General features: G+C 42.5%; 1 protein-coding gene across 1 annotated transcript; it reads left to right on the plus strand.

Annotated features, from left to right (window-relative positions):
- The first annotated feature begins 1,689 nt into the window (after positions 1-1,689).
- Positions 1,690-15,083, plus strand: dnajc17 (DnaJ heat shock protein family (Hsp40) member C17). Its single transcript, XM_022245726.2, has 10 exons — positions 1,690-1,841; positions 3,812-3,881; positions 4,341-4,399; positions 5,229-5,316; positions 5,855-5,937; positions 8,527-8,629; positions 10,400-10,497; positions 11,090-11,170; positions 12,616-12,723; positions 13,059-15,083. Exons 1-10 carry the CDS (start codon positions 1,770-1,772, stop codon positions 13,491-13,493), a joined length of 1,197 nt encoding a protein of 398 aa, XP_022101418.2. The 5' UTR covers positions 1,690-1,769; the 3' UTR covers positions 13,494-15,083.
- Positions 15,084-15,142: the final 59 nt, after the last annotated feature.

Raw genomic sequence — 15,142 nt, forward strand, 5'->3', positions numbered from 1 at the left:
TACCTTGTCGATGTGCCATTTGTTTGTTTGTTTTGTTTTGTTTTGTTTTTGTTTTGTTTTGGTAAATTTAGCGTGTAAAGGTCCTGTTTTGGATCCAACGTGTGGATCTCCTTTCGCTTAATCTGAATAATGAATAACAGTGACAAACGCATGGGGCACAACGGTACGGCACCCTCGAAGGCGAGAATGCATGTATCGGAAATTAAGTGGGGTTATGTGATAAATATAGTTTCTTGTTACAAAAACAGCAATAAAATCCGCTGAGTACATTCCCTTTACAAGGCCTGCCTTTACTAAATTTAGCCTTGGTCGGGGAAGGTTTGAGCTACGGTTTGGTAAAGTGGCCCGCTCAGTCTTCTTCCGTGCTGGAGAAAAATTGCGTCCGACCCAGGAAAGAAGCAGGTGGCCCAGCTGCTAACTCAGATGGACTGTGCGGTAGATCAGTGGATCGAGTTCGGATACTGAGAATCGATCCCGTCTCGAGTCCTCGAATCGAGTGGCGTTTGGATTTCAGTATTTGGCTCGCTATGGCACTCACGGGTCAGGGCAGGATATTTTTCGTAGCACTTGACTTTGGGTGACGTTTACCGATGCCTTGTCCTGAACACCGACGCCGTCGACCGTGCCCGGCGTCGCAAGGTATAAGAAGTCACGGTAGTTCACCCCTCAACCGTCGACGGTTTGTCAATCTGCCACTGTTGGGTGCTCCCCCCCCCTTGGAAAGAGCTATCCCCTATTCCCCTTCCTGGCTACACCAATACCATAATTCTGGAAAAGTTGACAGCTTCAGAAGAAGAAATATCCTGCTTCGACCTCCGCAAGCAGGAGGTTAATTCTTCGCCCCCGTTTTTTCGATTTGTTTTTGGTTTGAATTAGTTACGATGAGGACATTATAATAAAATGGGATATGTGTATTTACGGAGATACCGTTTTCAGCTTTGGCCCTTGGCGGAGGTATGCACTCAACCGATTTCCCCTAGTTAACCCTTCCTAATAACGCTGTAATGGATGACTTGACAGGGTTTTAGGGACTCAGTTTTCATTTTCTTTGGTAAGTTTGGCTCGGGGTGACTGCCATGCAGTAAATAGTGACATTTGGCATTTGCTGCTGTGCCATTAATTAATCACATTAACTCCTTGACCTCTGCAAGTGTGCATCAAATAAAGGAAAAAGGAAAAAAGTGAACTTGTACGAGCTACGGAAGTTTAATCTGCGGACGCAAATCTCAGTATCAGCTTGGAAGAAATAACCAAACCCAAACCAAATCAGCAAAGATAAATGTAGTCCTAGTCCGTTCCCTAATAGTTATAGGGGCCTATCAAGCTTGAAATTTTCAAATTACTCAAGGGAGTTAGCGACATAGCTTGCCGGCCGAAGACACCTGGGAGGGGTCATTTGCTGGAGTGGGACTCGATTTTATAAAAACAACTGTGTGTACGACCTCCATATGATGATAAGTAGGCTAATATAGGCCTAAAGGAATTTTTTCGAGTTCGCACAGGCCTCAGGGGTGCTCCCAGGACGTGATGCTCCCGTTCATCTCCATCACAACGGAGATCAGTGGCAGTAAACCACAATGCTTTGTGCGTTAATAGCTGATATCAATGCCATCATCCACAAAATTTATGAAAGGAATCTTCCCTATGATCGTCTCCTGAATGGGCCGTTAACAGTAGAGACATGGAGGTACATGTACCATACCACGAGCCAACTTGCAACAAACTCTCGACCTGGCGTCACTGGAGGGCGCTATTCACACATGTGAAACATGGCGCCTGACATAAGTGAAAAAGATTTGTATGAAGTGCTCGGAGTTCTCCAAGATGCAACAGTTTCCGAGGTGAGTGGTGTCAAGTATTTGCATGGGTACAGTAGGATAGGGTTTGCTGCCTTGTCTTTGTATGGGTACGTGTGACACTAATGGTTTTGCCCATCCGCAGTTTGGACGTCCGCCACCACGCTCATATTTCTTTTAATTCTTACTAATCCTACATGCAGTGATGTACATGTAGCCAGGGCTTAGGCTATTTTTTCTGTTTTATTTTCGAAGTCATCTTGAAGAGGATGTCATAGGATGTGATATAAGTTTGGATTCCATCGGACTCTGCAAATCAAATAAAAATCGATTTGAACGGGGATTAGCCCCACTAGTGTGGCACGGACTCTCACTCCCGATTTATCCTTAGCCACACATCCGTATGCGCAATTTCGTGTCGGCGAAATGAACATTTTTGGCGCACCAACTTATAATCGTGGGCGCAATTTCTTTTGCACACTAACATGATTCTTGACCTTTCCGTTTTCTAAATACCATTTATTGAATGAATTCACTCACGTTATTCAGGTATTTTGCAGTCTTTTTTCCTTCATTCATTCAATCTAATGGGCCCACTCTCACAGTCGCCATCTTTAAAATAAGGTCGTTGAGCATTACGTCACCTGACCCCTCATCGTCTCAACGGCTGTTCCATGTCAAAACATGTAATAAACGGACTGAGCGATAAGATACTACATGTACCAATGGACTCTTCCAAAACTTTCGCAGCAGTTTAGATGTGTCGACATGGAACAGCCGTTGAGACGATGAGGGGTCAGGTGACGTAATGCTCAACGACCTTATTTTAAAGATGGCGACTGTTAGAGTGGGCCCATTAGATTGAATGAATGAAGGGAAAAAGACTGCAAAATACCTGAATAACGTGAGTGAATTCATTCAATAAATGGTATTTAGAAAACGGAAAGGTCAAGAATCATGTTAGTGTGCAAAAGAAATTGCGCCCACGATTATAAGTTGGTGCACCAAAAATGTTCATTTCGCCGACACGAAATTGCGCATACGGATGTGTGGCTAAGGATAAATCGGGAGTGAGAGTCCGTGCCACACTAGTGGGGCTAAACGGGGATGTAAGATTTTTTGTACATGTACAAATGCAGAGCAAACTGTGATTAGGCCTGGTAAATTGTACACAAAATTGAGTCTGGATTTTCACTGAAAATCTAAGAATTTATATTTCTGTAAAATCTGTGCTCTTGTTTGTGCCTTATTTCAATGAATCGAGTGCTGACTTCATTTCAGATTTTTAAAATTTGAAATTGGAGATTAAATAGCACTGAATAGAGAAGCTACTCTGTGAAAAAAACAGGAAATTTAAGAAAAAGAGTTTCCAAATAAACAGCACCGTCACTCATTTATTCATGATGTGAATGACACCATGGCCACTCTACCACGAACATGACAAACATGGGAGCCCAGCGGACAAGGAACCCCATGGTTCTTGGGGCCATACATGTAGGCCCAAAGGCCTAAAGTAGTCAGTCCAATTAACTAGAACTCCACAAATCGTCGCTTTCAACATTTGGATGTTGTCAGCGATAGGGTAGAATCTTCCATAGGCAGATACATGTAGGCCTTGTTCTGTCATGTGTACAATGAATTGATCTCACTCAAAATAAAATAGCTCTCACTCCGAATCAAAATCCTTAGATCTCGCCCCAAAACAGTCGTGAAACTGTCCAATGCACCCATTGTCATGGCTGTAGGATTCAATTTCATTGGGAATTCGAGATTCCAGTGACGGTGATAAAGTTTACTTAGGCCTAGGCCTACAGCCGGACAGAAATTAAGATACATGTATTATTTTCCATTTAAAGTGGAAATGCGCTTGGTTCACGTGTCAGGTGGGTGCAGGTGTATTCAGTAGGCTAGTTGGAGAAAGCACTGTCAGTATACATCAGCCAGTAAACAAAATTGGCACACTGTAAATGCGCGGCTACCATTAATTTAATGTTACCGTTATCTTTCCCCTTCAGATCAAGAAAGCCTACAGGAAGAAAGCGCTGACCTGCCATCCTGACAAAAATCCAGACAACCCCAGAGCAGGTCAGAGGTCAAGCCCAGCCCCCATGCCCTAGCCCCATCTCCACTCACCCAGAACTTCAACAATCGTTAACCAGCACTGTCACAGCTGACGTTATGAGCTGAATTGAGTGCTGTTTATGTTTAAGTACACATAGAAATTTTCAGGTTGCATATTATAAACTCAGTTGACTCTCAAAATTAAAAGGAATATCACAACAAACTATTGTTATAAAGACAAAACCATGAAGTCTCTCGTCTCTTGAACTCTTATTTTTTATTAGTTTTCCAGTCCTTTATAGCAAGATTCTTTTCACATGTGAAGCGAGTTGCTAGATCCCCACGAAGTAGTGAGAAGTAACAGTTAACTATACACGTACACGTACAAGTTGTAATAGGCCTTAGAGTTTGCTGGAGTACAGTTGCTGCTTGGTTCATGTACATGCATGTCTTATCTGTTTTTCCCTGTGGTTTTCCCAGCAGCTAAGGAATGGGAGGAATTGTCCAAAGCCCTCGAGATTCTCGCAGACTCCGAAGCAAGGGTAAGTTTTGAAAACACCATACTTGCCATATATACAGTTACAGGTACCATAAGTGTGCTAATTTTTTTTTCTGTATTTGAGGCGAACAGTAAATTTAAGGCTGGGCGTGTAGCTATGGACTGAGTCAATTTGAATAATTGAATTTTCTGCTTTTCATTCATTCAACATTTCTAATATTCTGTTTTACTAAATTCCCACAACAGTAGAAACAAAACATACCCATTTTTGCAAAAGGCTACAGAAAACTTGAAGGAACGGCAGTTTTTGGCCTTCTTGTTGGGTACATGTATGCATTAATATGTGTTAGGGTTAGGGTTACATGTATGTGGTTTGGTCAGCTCCTTTAACTTTACTTGTATCTCCTTAAGATGTGCTTTTAGAGTGCAATTTAATCCAGATAGTTGAATTTATCTCTCTCTCTCTCTTGCTCTATTAATTTTTCACCTCGAACAGTCAATTTCCAAAAATAGATACTTGAATATTTAATAATCTTTGGAATATTCCAATAAGTGGCCAAGCTCTAGCCTGAAAATATTGAATTCTCCATCATAACTGAAATTGCTTTTCAGCCCAGTAAGTTTAAAATTATGAAATCCATCAACCCTTCCCCACCTGGTGTTCTGACCAGTAAGCAGTGTTGTAACAACAGTTTTGGGACGAGCACTGTATGACTGCTCTGTCAACTGAGAACCACAGATGTTGTCTGTTTGGAAATATGCCAAAACAGACAGGAGCCAGCAACTGATCCAGTGAGCTGTTTGCTCCAGATGGTCCATGGGTTGGGTCTGCTTCTCAGTAATGTTTCACTTGTATTTGTCCCACACTACAGGCTGCTTATGACAAAGTTTTGAAAGCCAGAAAAGCAAATGAGTTAAGGAACAGAGCACTTGAGAGCAAAAGGAGAAAGGTCAAGGAAGGTCAGTGAAACAATGATACGCAGGTGACTGGTTGAATCTGTTAATAAGCCGATTGCAGTCCACATTTTTTACCTTTTCTGAGCTGTGGATAGCAGGTTTGATTCCGCCCACAAGATTTTGGTCATCCCGTTGCCAATCTGGTTGAAACTTGTTTTGAGTTTATCTGTGAAGTTCCAGTGTAATCCAACAATGGGTTCTTTTGTTACGGTCATCTGTAGTTCGCACACTCACACCTACACTGCAGTCATTTCTTGTTTTGACATGACCAGCGCTGTAAGTCTAACGTACATGTACAAGTCTTGTTTGACATAGCCCAAAATGACACAGTCATTGGCTAATTAGCTAGCCTTTTAGGCAAAATACAGTGTCAATGTTTCACAGTCCCCAGGTTGTCTTGAATAGGACTGTATACTTATTGCATTGAGTTATGCCTTGCACCTTTTTTCACCACAATAAACGGTGAGTGTGCTTGTCACGAAAAAGAGAAATGAGCTCCGTGTGAGCTGTATGGATGACTTTGCCCGATTTCTCTTTGCAGAGCTCGAAGCAAGAGAAGCCGCATTCAGGGAGGAGCAAGACCGCAGCAAAGGCAGAGATGCGGCACAGCAGCTGAAGGCAGTGGTAAGCCTAGAAAATGCCCACATGCTGTGGCCACTGCAGTGCTCCTCCTTAGTGCTTTTTCCATACTTCAGCACATGACGCAAAACACAGTTCACTACTTCGTGCTGGGGGGCATTCATTAATGCTGATTCTGCTGGGCCGGGATATTTTTCTTTTTTTCTGTTTTCAAAATCCTTTTAAAAAACATATCTTCATTTACTGGACACTTACACCCACACGAAAGACTGTCTGGTTTCTACTCTAATCTGACAGACAACATCTATTGACCCTGGAGGATTTCAGCCAGGCCTGTCCCCTTGTAAAAAGAGCCCAGATTGTGCGGTGTTTTGTAATTTTCTTTTGTTCCCGAATTTGGCACAGTGCGCTGCTGACGTCTTTTCAATAGGGGCCTGATTAGCATGCATTGGTACTGTGTGGCTCATCACTGCGGTGGTGGAGCGCTTTTGTCCCAGTGGTAATCCTCTCTCACTGAATGCCATAAACAGTGGTATACTGTTTGAAAACAATGCTGGATTATCTCTGCTATTGAGATTGAAAAAAGTTGGCAATTCCCAGCAGCCTGGTCTTTTGTAATGTACGAGTACAGTCTTTTGTTACAAGGCTCATTTCCTTTTGTCTGATTCCGGACACCCCGGCTGTGTATATAAAGAATATGTGCCCAAAATCAGGCTCCCCGGCAGCAAGTGGTTAAGGGGACAGTAGGTCACTGCTATGCTGGCAACGTTTTCATAATCCTATCCCTTCTCAATGGGGTTGTGGGTTAGACCTTGTGTTGTGTATGCTCAGCTGTCTAGATTATACATGAAATCATCCAGACTGCCCTAGGATACCATTCGCACTGCCTCAACACAATGATGGGAACTACCAGAAGATTTTGAAGGATTAAGGCAGTGAAACCCCTCAAAGCAGCATATCCAAGACATATTTAAGCATTTTGGAGGATTGAGGCTGAATGCAATTTTTCTTGCATGGATGATTTAAGGATTTTGAAGGATTGGGGTGGTGCCTATTACAAAGGCGTAGGGAGTAGGTTAACCCTAACCCCCCAGGCCTTTTTCTAGGAACCGTCCTGAATCCTCTAAAATCCTCTGATTTTCAACTTGAAAAAATTGCATTCAGCCAAAATCCTCCACAAAATCTTGAAAATGTCATTTGGACATGAGCCGTACTTCCTAAATCCTTCAAAATCCTCCGGCAATTCCTGTCATTATGTTGAGGCATTGCAAATGGCACTCTTGAGCTGTGCAGTTGATTCAAAAGAAATATTGGGCTGAATTTGTGCTTCACTAAGCACAAACAACATAAGGTCTGATCCACGACCTTCACGTATGGCATCCTTTGAAATCAGCCATGCACTTTTGCCATACACCCTGAATCCTCCAAAGTCCTCCACTTTGCAGAAAAGGATTTCAGAGGATTTGGGAGGGTTAGGGTTAATTACTGAATAAACATGTTTGCAATGGTGCGTGCACTCTGCAGCCCATTCTGCATGAACAGGCGTCTCAGAATGCATGTCATAACTCAGAAAGAAGCTACAGAGTGCTTTCTTAGTTTTAATAAAAAATTAATGTCCATTTAAAATCAGAATTGACAGGTAAATTTTGTTATGTCCATTTTGACCTCTAGAGCAAATAACAATTTTCTAAAAACAAGATCTACTCCATTGATTTGCCAGCATGCTTATTTATACTTAAAAACTGTTTTTGTTTATTAAGGGGTATAACTGTTGGGGAACAGTACTAATGAGGCTGGCCCATTTTACTGTGTTTGTGTCTTATGCCATAACTAAAACACCGCGGTTGGTGGACTTGCAAATGTCTATTTATAGGCTTACAGTATGCTCAGTGTCGTGAGTGTGTAACTGGCTCATCTATCAATTGCCCCCCCTCTAGCTGCCCCTCCCCTATTTTCAGATATATACACAAGACCCTAGAGCAGAGGGTAATTGATTTCTTTTTTAAGTGCAAGTACGCTTTTTGTACGTGGATGTATTTGTACAGGTGATGGATTCTCAGGGGCAGGGAATTTAACTCTCTTGTAAAGGAACAGTCCCCACCTCTACAGTTTAGCCCCTTAGGGGACAAGGAGTTCAGGGGCAAATCAATTTGTGAATTATGTACAACAAAGATGTTTTTCTTTTTGTATGTCCACAAGTTATTGATATTACCTCTTATGAGCATGTCTTCAGCTTTACCTTGTAAACATCTGTCAAAAGTTTATAGACCTTTCTCTTATTGCTTAGTGCCTGTCATTTGTGTGGGCAGCCAGTGTTTGCATAGAGGTTCACCCTTGGTTGATTACTAGGAAGCATTAGACTACTTCTGTGACTTGGCCAAAGGAAGGTATATGCTGTTTTTATTTAGGCATTCCGGTTACTGTTTGTATGTCATTGATGTTCAAAGTTTCAAGAAGTACAAAAACTTATTTAGGAGATCCAAGCCGTTGTATTGCCGCTACTACCGACTGCCGTTATCTGCTGTTGATAAGCAGTCGTGGTGCTCTTTGACAACTGAGAATGTGGTCTTCTAGACTCCTTACTTGTATTCATGAGCAATTTATGAGTCACAGTGTTGCACTCCTCTTTCTCAGATCAAGAGGCTCCAGGAAGAAGGCTCTCGTATCTTGGCTGAGGAGCAGAGACTGTTGAAGGAGGAGCTGCAGAGGGAAGGCAGTGGGCTTCGTCAGGAGGAAGGTCAGTGTCCTCAGACTGCAGTAACCGATACCAGGCAGTGTTGTTGTTGAGTCGATCACAAAGCTCCACAAACCTCTTAACCCCTTGACGACGGGAATTTCTTTCCGAAAGCCGACTACAAGAATTCCAGCCTTGCTTGGCCATGAAGGCCACCTGCCAAACCGCAAACTCTCGGTTTTTGGCCCTGCGTGCTCTGCACGCTTTGAATTACACGGTGAAAAGGCTCATTGTTCGGTGGCATGCGGCTCTACTCATGCTTCCACATTCCCGTTGCCTCTTTTCAAAGTGGGGACTATTGTGAAGCTGGTGATTATGATGCAAATTCGGTCTTTTCATTTCTGGGCTACACACAAAGGCCAATCACCATATATACAAGAGCCAGGGTCTGCCTTCTTTCACCATGTTCGCTAGAGCGTGGGCCGAGAATAATAGCTGAAAAACGCGGCTCTATCCGCGTCCCGGCTCGAAGGGGTTAAACCACTTGCCAACAACAAACTTCTTGTGGGTGTGATTTACAGCCGAAAAATACCAACTTTTTAAAATGAAGAGATGCATGCAGTACCACAGACCTTCTCATAGTTGGACTTTACAAATGCTACCCTTTGTTCAAGATTTGTGGAAGCATTTCTTACTGCATTATTGCTCTTGGGAAACCCCAAGAGTGCCTGGCCACGGCCTACGTCTGGTCTAAGGCCTCGCACATGCTCAACCTCCACAAACTAGTGTAAGCATCTGTTTGTGTGTATACTCGATGGGGATCACTCAAGCAGGGGGATGTGAGAATTCAGCTTTTCAGCAAATTTTACCTTTTTTTAAGACTTTTACTCTAAACTAAGTTTTTTGTGTGCTCTGTGACAAAATTCTGGAAACTTTTTAAATTTCACCTTTTTGCAAACTGTTCTAAGCTTTTTTTGTGGCCACTCACATCCCATGTTTAGATGTCACATGGTAGTGCATACTGCATTTGCCAGAGTGTATTTGAGGATCCTTTGTGTTACAACATAGGAATTGTACATGTATGTTAACATGTCATCCAGCATTCAGTGGGTTAAGTCCATCACTTCATCCATTCATGAGTCACCACCTGGCAACTGCATTTTTCTTTACTGCTTATTTGATCACTTGTGAAGGGGTCAAGACTACGACATTGGCAATTGGTCCATGGACAATGGAATGCTGATTTTGGCCCCTCTCACAGCCAGGTGGGGGCAGATTCTGCCCCCCCCCCCAACTCAGCTGTACCACACTCAATCACTCAATTTGTTAAAAACTTGGCAGACATATGAAGACACTACTTTGAAGTCAATCAAACAGATGGTTTTGGTGTTACGATCATTTGAAGTTCAAGGTTACATGCATGCCAGCCTGCATGCATTGAGCACCATTTTGTGGAAAAAAGTATAAATTTGGCTGACCTGGCTCGGAAAACTTGGTGCTGCGCAAAAACAGTAGGTTCAGTTATCACAAAATAGATGTGAAAATGCCTGCAAAGAGTTACTCCTAAAAGCTCAGCTCCTGAAAAAAATGCACTATGGAGTTATCAGAAAAAAGTGCCTCTGGCTCTTTTAGGTTAAAGCATTCATTGTTGCCTCCAACTTGGCTCAGTGTACTAGCCACATATCTTTTCTGCTGGACGAAGATGAAGTGGATTCAAACCTCTCATCTTTTAATTAACAAAAGAAAATTTTTTGCTGAGCTTTGTCTTTCTTTGTGTCATGGAAGTACAAATAAGCAACAGTGAAACTTGTTTCGTTATCTGTTTTTCTTAAGATGATCCTCCTCGGCTAAAACTTAAATGGAAGAGTAAGAAATCAGATGATACAAATGGAGGGTACAGCTATGATGTCCTATATCGAACCCTCCTGAAGGTAAAAATTGACCTCCTCTTACATTCTATTTGCCTCAGTGTATGAAACTTGGATGTTGAAGCTGGTGTTTGCTTAAAAAATGGTGTTAACTATTGAACTCATGCTCAATTCCAAATGATTTCGGTCAGTTAATATTTTTAAAAAGGATTTTCAGATTACACTTGATAGCATCAGAAAAGATTTACATACTAGCACAGTCAACATACATAGAGTTAGGTAAATATTGTAAACATTGAAAGAAACACTAATAAATTAATTGCTGAAAAGTTGAAGTTTGAAAAATTCAGTATTCTGGTGTTGCCCATGGGTGTTTTATACACTTGGGCATGTTACCCTCAGGTATACAAATGCCATGCACCATGGCACAAGAGGCAAAACCTGAACACAATGCTGTTGTCAAGGCTGAGAATTATTGTGGACACCTCAATAAGAGTACAAAATCATATTTAACGTGCGTGTTAGTGCTCTTAGCTCTGCTGTGTGTGGGCTGGAGGGAATTGAGACAAGTCTGTTAAAGATTTTAACTTCGCCTCCAGTAACATGATGGATTTTTCGGGGCCTTTTTCATTGTTTACTTTGAATTTTGTTTCAGTACGGCCCAATTACAAACTTGCTTGTGTCCAGCAAGAAGAAAGGGAGTGCAGTGGTAGAGTTTGGCACATCAAGGGCTGCAGTAAGTACAGGGAAACTGTCAGTTTTGACTGCTCTCTCTCCTTTTGTTTCATTCTCCGGGAGTTTTGAGTCATGCATTGGTAGCGGAAAAGGAATGGAACGTTCCGGCCAGTGTGTTGTATCAATGTGCATCTGTACAAAAAGCAGATTGAGCTGGGATGAAAGGTTTACATTCATTTGGATTTGTAAAACTTTAATAGACCAATTGCACGTGCTAATAGTGGGTATCGACCCCATAGCAATGTGTGTTTTGGGTGTTGTTCACAAACAATACAGCCCAGTTATGGTACAGGTACCCAGCACATCCGTAGTCTGAGTAGGGTACCTACCGTCGGCTTCATTTTTGTTAAATGACACTTATGAAACACTTTGCTTTGGTGGACGCCTTGTTTGTTGATAATAAATACCCACTATAGGTCACGCGACTTAGCTGGTGCAATCGGTTTGTTACTGTTTGCAAGAATTCTTCTTATCCTTAACTCCATGCTGCTTTTCCATGTTACCATTTCAGTACTAGTCACTTTTCACCACAACTGTAGATGTCTCTTAAGTCAGTCCCCATTTTCTAGGAATCAGCTGCAGATATTGTTTTTGTGGTGCTACCTGTACATAATATTTCTTCTGCTGTCGCTTTTGCTGCTGCAACCGATTTCTACTTTGATTCTACTGCACTTGTTACTTCTAGTGCATTGTCTTGCTCATTGCAGTTAGGGGTCCAACAGTGGGCAACTTTGGGTGCAAACTATTGTTCGACCAACAGTCAATTGCATTTTAACAATGCACATGCGCAATTCCGCTACACTTAAACAACCGTAGTCAGTCAATTTTTTTAATCTCATCGTTACTCATATTTCGCTGTTGGCTGTAAACCTCACAATGTACATGGTCATTAAAATATCATACAATTGTTTTCATGTGAATTGTTCCCTCCATGATGATAAATGACATTGGTTATTGATAACAAGCGGTGCAACCATGCCCTGGAGCGTGATCCCAAATGGTTGATGAGATAGTTAGTTTGGCATTGGTCGAACTGTAGATAAATATAGTCGTTGCTCAAACTTCCCCAGTGCTGTACACTGCCTCTGGGTGCTGTTGCATAGTGCTGCTGTCTTGTAGGGACTGCTTGGTTCTGGTGCTGCAGCTCATTGCTGGTGCTATTGTGGTGTACTGCTGAGCATTGTTTGATCCGCCAGTGCTTTACCATGCCTCTGGGTGCTGTTGCATAGTGCTGCTGTCTAGCAGGGAGTGCTTCCTCCTGGTACTGCGGCTCATTGCTGTTGCTGCTGTTTGCTGCCGCTGGTGATCTGGTGATGTTGCTACTGCTGTCGTTTGAACTTTTGCTGATGCCACTTGTCGCTACGCCGTTTGTAGTTGGTATTGCAGATACGATCAGGTTTTGTTGACACTGTCTTATTTGACGCATTTTACATAACTTGTTCACAGGAACTTGCAGTCCAGAATGAGTCTGGGCTGAGTACCAATCCTCTGGAGCTCTCTTGGTTGTCAGGCCAACCCAAGGCAGCCACCGTAGCACCAAGCTCGTCAGCACAGGTCTGAAAATGGCTGAGAATTTAGAATATGTATTGGGTAGATTGTATCGGGCTAAAAAGCAGTTTGAAACTTCCAGGATGTTATTTTGGAACTGATATTCAGAGCAGTTTTTATTGCCTGGGGGGGAGCATTATCAGGAAAATTTGGAAAAGCAGGGGAATGTGTTGTTTTGGCCCAAAAGTAACATGGTATTTACTCAATGTGTCAATCATATGCTGAGTGTCGTCAGAAGAAATTGAAATTATAGGGTGAGCAGACTGAGTTATTAAGCTTGATTGGGTTTGTTTGCTGGAGGTCTGGTGTGTTCATTTGTTAAAATGTGGTTTTGTTTACAGCCTCCCAACTCCAACGCAGATGATGACTTTGAGTCCTTGGTCCTTCAGAGGTTGAAAAGTGCCGGACGACAACAGAGGTGTGGTGGACAACATACTGAGGAAGACAAAGATGTCAGACAATCGGCCCCCCAAGACGGCTCCCGTACAAGTGATTTCGCAGCAAAGGAGCAATATTTAAGGCATACCGAGGACATCGCCTCAGTGCCTGAGGATCTATTGACGAGTGGGGACAGAGCAGAAACAGTTTGTTCTCAGGAGGGAAGCATCCTCCAAGAGGGAAGACCGGATAGGGACTGCGACACTTTTAAAACTTCCAACTCGGGCAGAACTGAGGCCAGGGACTATGAGAGTTTAGCGTTGAGGAGGATGAGACAAGTGGCCGAGAGGCAGAAGTTGATAGAGCAGATGGCCAGAGAAGATGCAGGAGAGACCTAGGAGCCGGTGCTAAATGTTTTACAAGGCTACCAACAAAGAACACGTTTTTGCATATAACATCAGAGTTGGAGGTGGTTTTGTATAACGGTGTGGGCAGCAACACTCGTCGAGGATTATTTTATGGAATGCGGCTTAAAAAATTGTCGACTAATGCCAGCAGAAACCGGCAACATATCTCTTCAGTTGTATGCCTTTTATACTGGTCCATGCTTGCAAGCCATCCCTCATTACAGACTGATCCAGTGACCAGAATTAGATAAGTTATAACTACAGTGGCATGCCCATGAATAGCGTCGTGATTTCCTAAATGCACACATGCCTCAAGTTTATGAATGCCTGCATGAGTATGGTGCTTCTGCAGTAGTGGCCTCTCCGTTGATTGTTCAAGGGGCTAAAAATGTACCCGGACTGAATCAAGAGAATGGATGCTGATCATGCTCAAGCTGAAGGCGAGGGATATTATCAGTGTCCGTTCTCCTGAGCTGGTCTTAAATGAAGTTTAAGACGGGCCAAGCACATATGTGACCCGCTCCAGGAAAACGTGATGTAAGTTGCCAAATATAAAATCAAATTATATACATGACTGGAAAGCCCACATTGTAAGCTTTCATTTGGTATATGATAGAGCTCCATAGCCTTTCCCGTTCAAGAGTTATGACACATTTGCATATTAATTAGTTCCAGGCAATTGAAATTGCAAAACTGAGAAAACAGGCTTTGAAATATCTGGCTCTGATGTTGGTTGTAGGCATTTAAATCTTACTTAGCAACCAACATGTTCTTGTGTTACAACCACCTTCAAAATTCACACAAGGACTAAGGAATTAGTATTTTCAATGATTTTGTCGGAAAAAAAGGGATTTTTTAATCCAACGTTGAGTGGGTCATTGCTCGTTAATGCATGGTGCGACTTATATCACCTTTTCCTGGAGCAGGTCACATCTGTAGTTATTCCCATTCACAAATACTTTTTGAGGTAGAGTAAAAAAAGAATTTCACTTAATTTTGTTAAACATGATATGGTATGGTCCTCTCGTAAGTAGTTGTAAACAATCTCCTAACACATGTATATACATATATGAAGATTGACGCGCATGGTGCGCATTGCATGAGGGGGATCAAAGCCAGTCGGTGTTTTATCAACTGTTCAACACTGACCACAATGGACTTTCAACCAATCCACCTCGAGCAGAAGCACCCCCTCATTGGTTCAAGGTTGAAAAGAGCCCTATTGGTCAGGAGTGTTTTGTTGGTAGCAATGGGACCGTAACGCGTGTATTTCCTAGTCATTCGTGAATTAGTGAAGTTCAGTTCTGACCAAAGGAGCCTACATTGCTCAGAAAATTGTGCCCTCTCTTGGTCTGACTCGTGGCTCATAGGAATGGCCAAACTGTCTTAGGTATACATGTACATGCATAGTCTATAAATATACATGTACCAAGGGAGGTGGCTAGACTTTCCCCTGGCCTTGTCATTCCCTCACCAGATAAATACTGAGGTGAAAACTGAGGCCAGTGTTTCTTCTGATTATGAATGGGGGGAGTTTCTTGTGTGACCTAATTAATAAATAGGCCAAGTGCTTATCTCATGGGGAAATGTTCAAAGCCTTATTCATTTTGTCTCATGAATGGGCTTACACGCATGTAACC

The sequence above is a fragment of the Acanthaster planci genome, linkage group LG01, assembly GCF_054643075.1.
Source record: "Acanthaster planci isolate LZ-2023a linkage group LG01, COTS_SCS, whole genome shotgun sequence".
NCBI classification, from domain to species: Eukaryota; Metazoa; Echinodermata; class Asteroidea; order Valvatida; family Acanthasteridae; genus Acanthaster; species Acanthaster planci.

Excerpts from the sequence above, each read along its gene's own strand:
- dnajc17 (XM_022245726.2), top strand. The coding sequence starts at position 1,770 with ATGGCGCCTGACATAAGTGAAAAAGATTTGTATGAAGTGCTCGGAGTT. Across the intron at positions 8,630-10,399 it reads TGGGCTTCGTCAGGAGGAAG|ATGATCCTCCTCGGCTAAAA; the intron begins GTCAGTGTCCTC and ends GTTTTTCTTAAG. Across the intron at positions 10,498-11,089 it reads TATATCGAACCCTCCTGAAG|TACGGCCCAATTACAAACTT; the intron begins GTAAAAATTGAC and ends ATTTTGTTTCAG.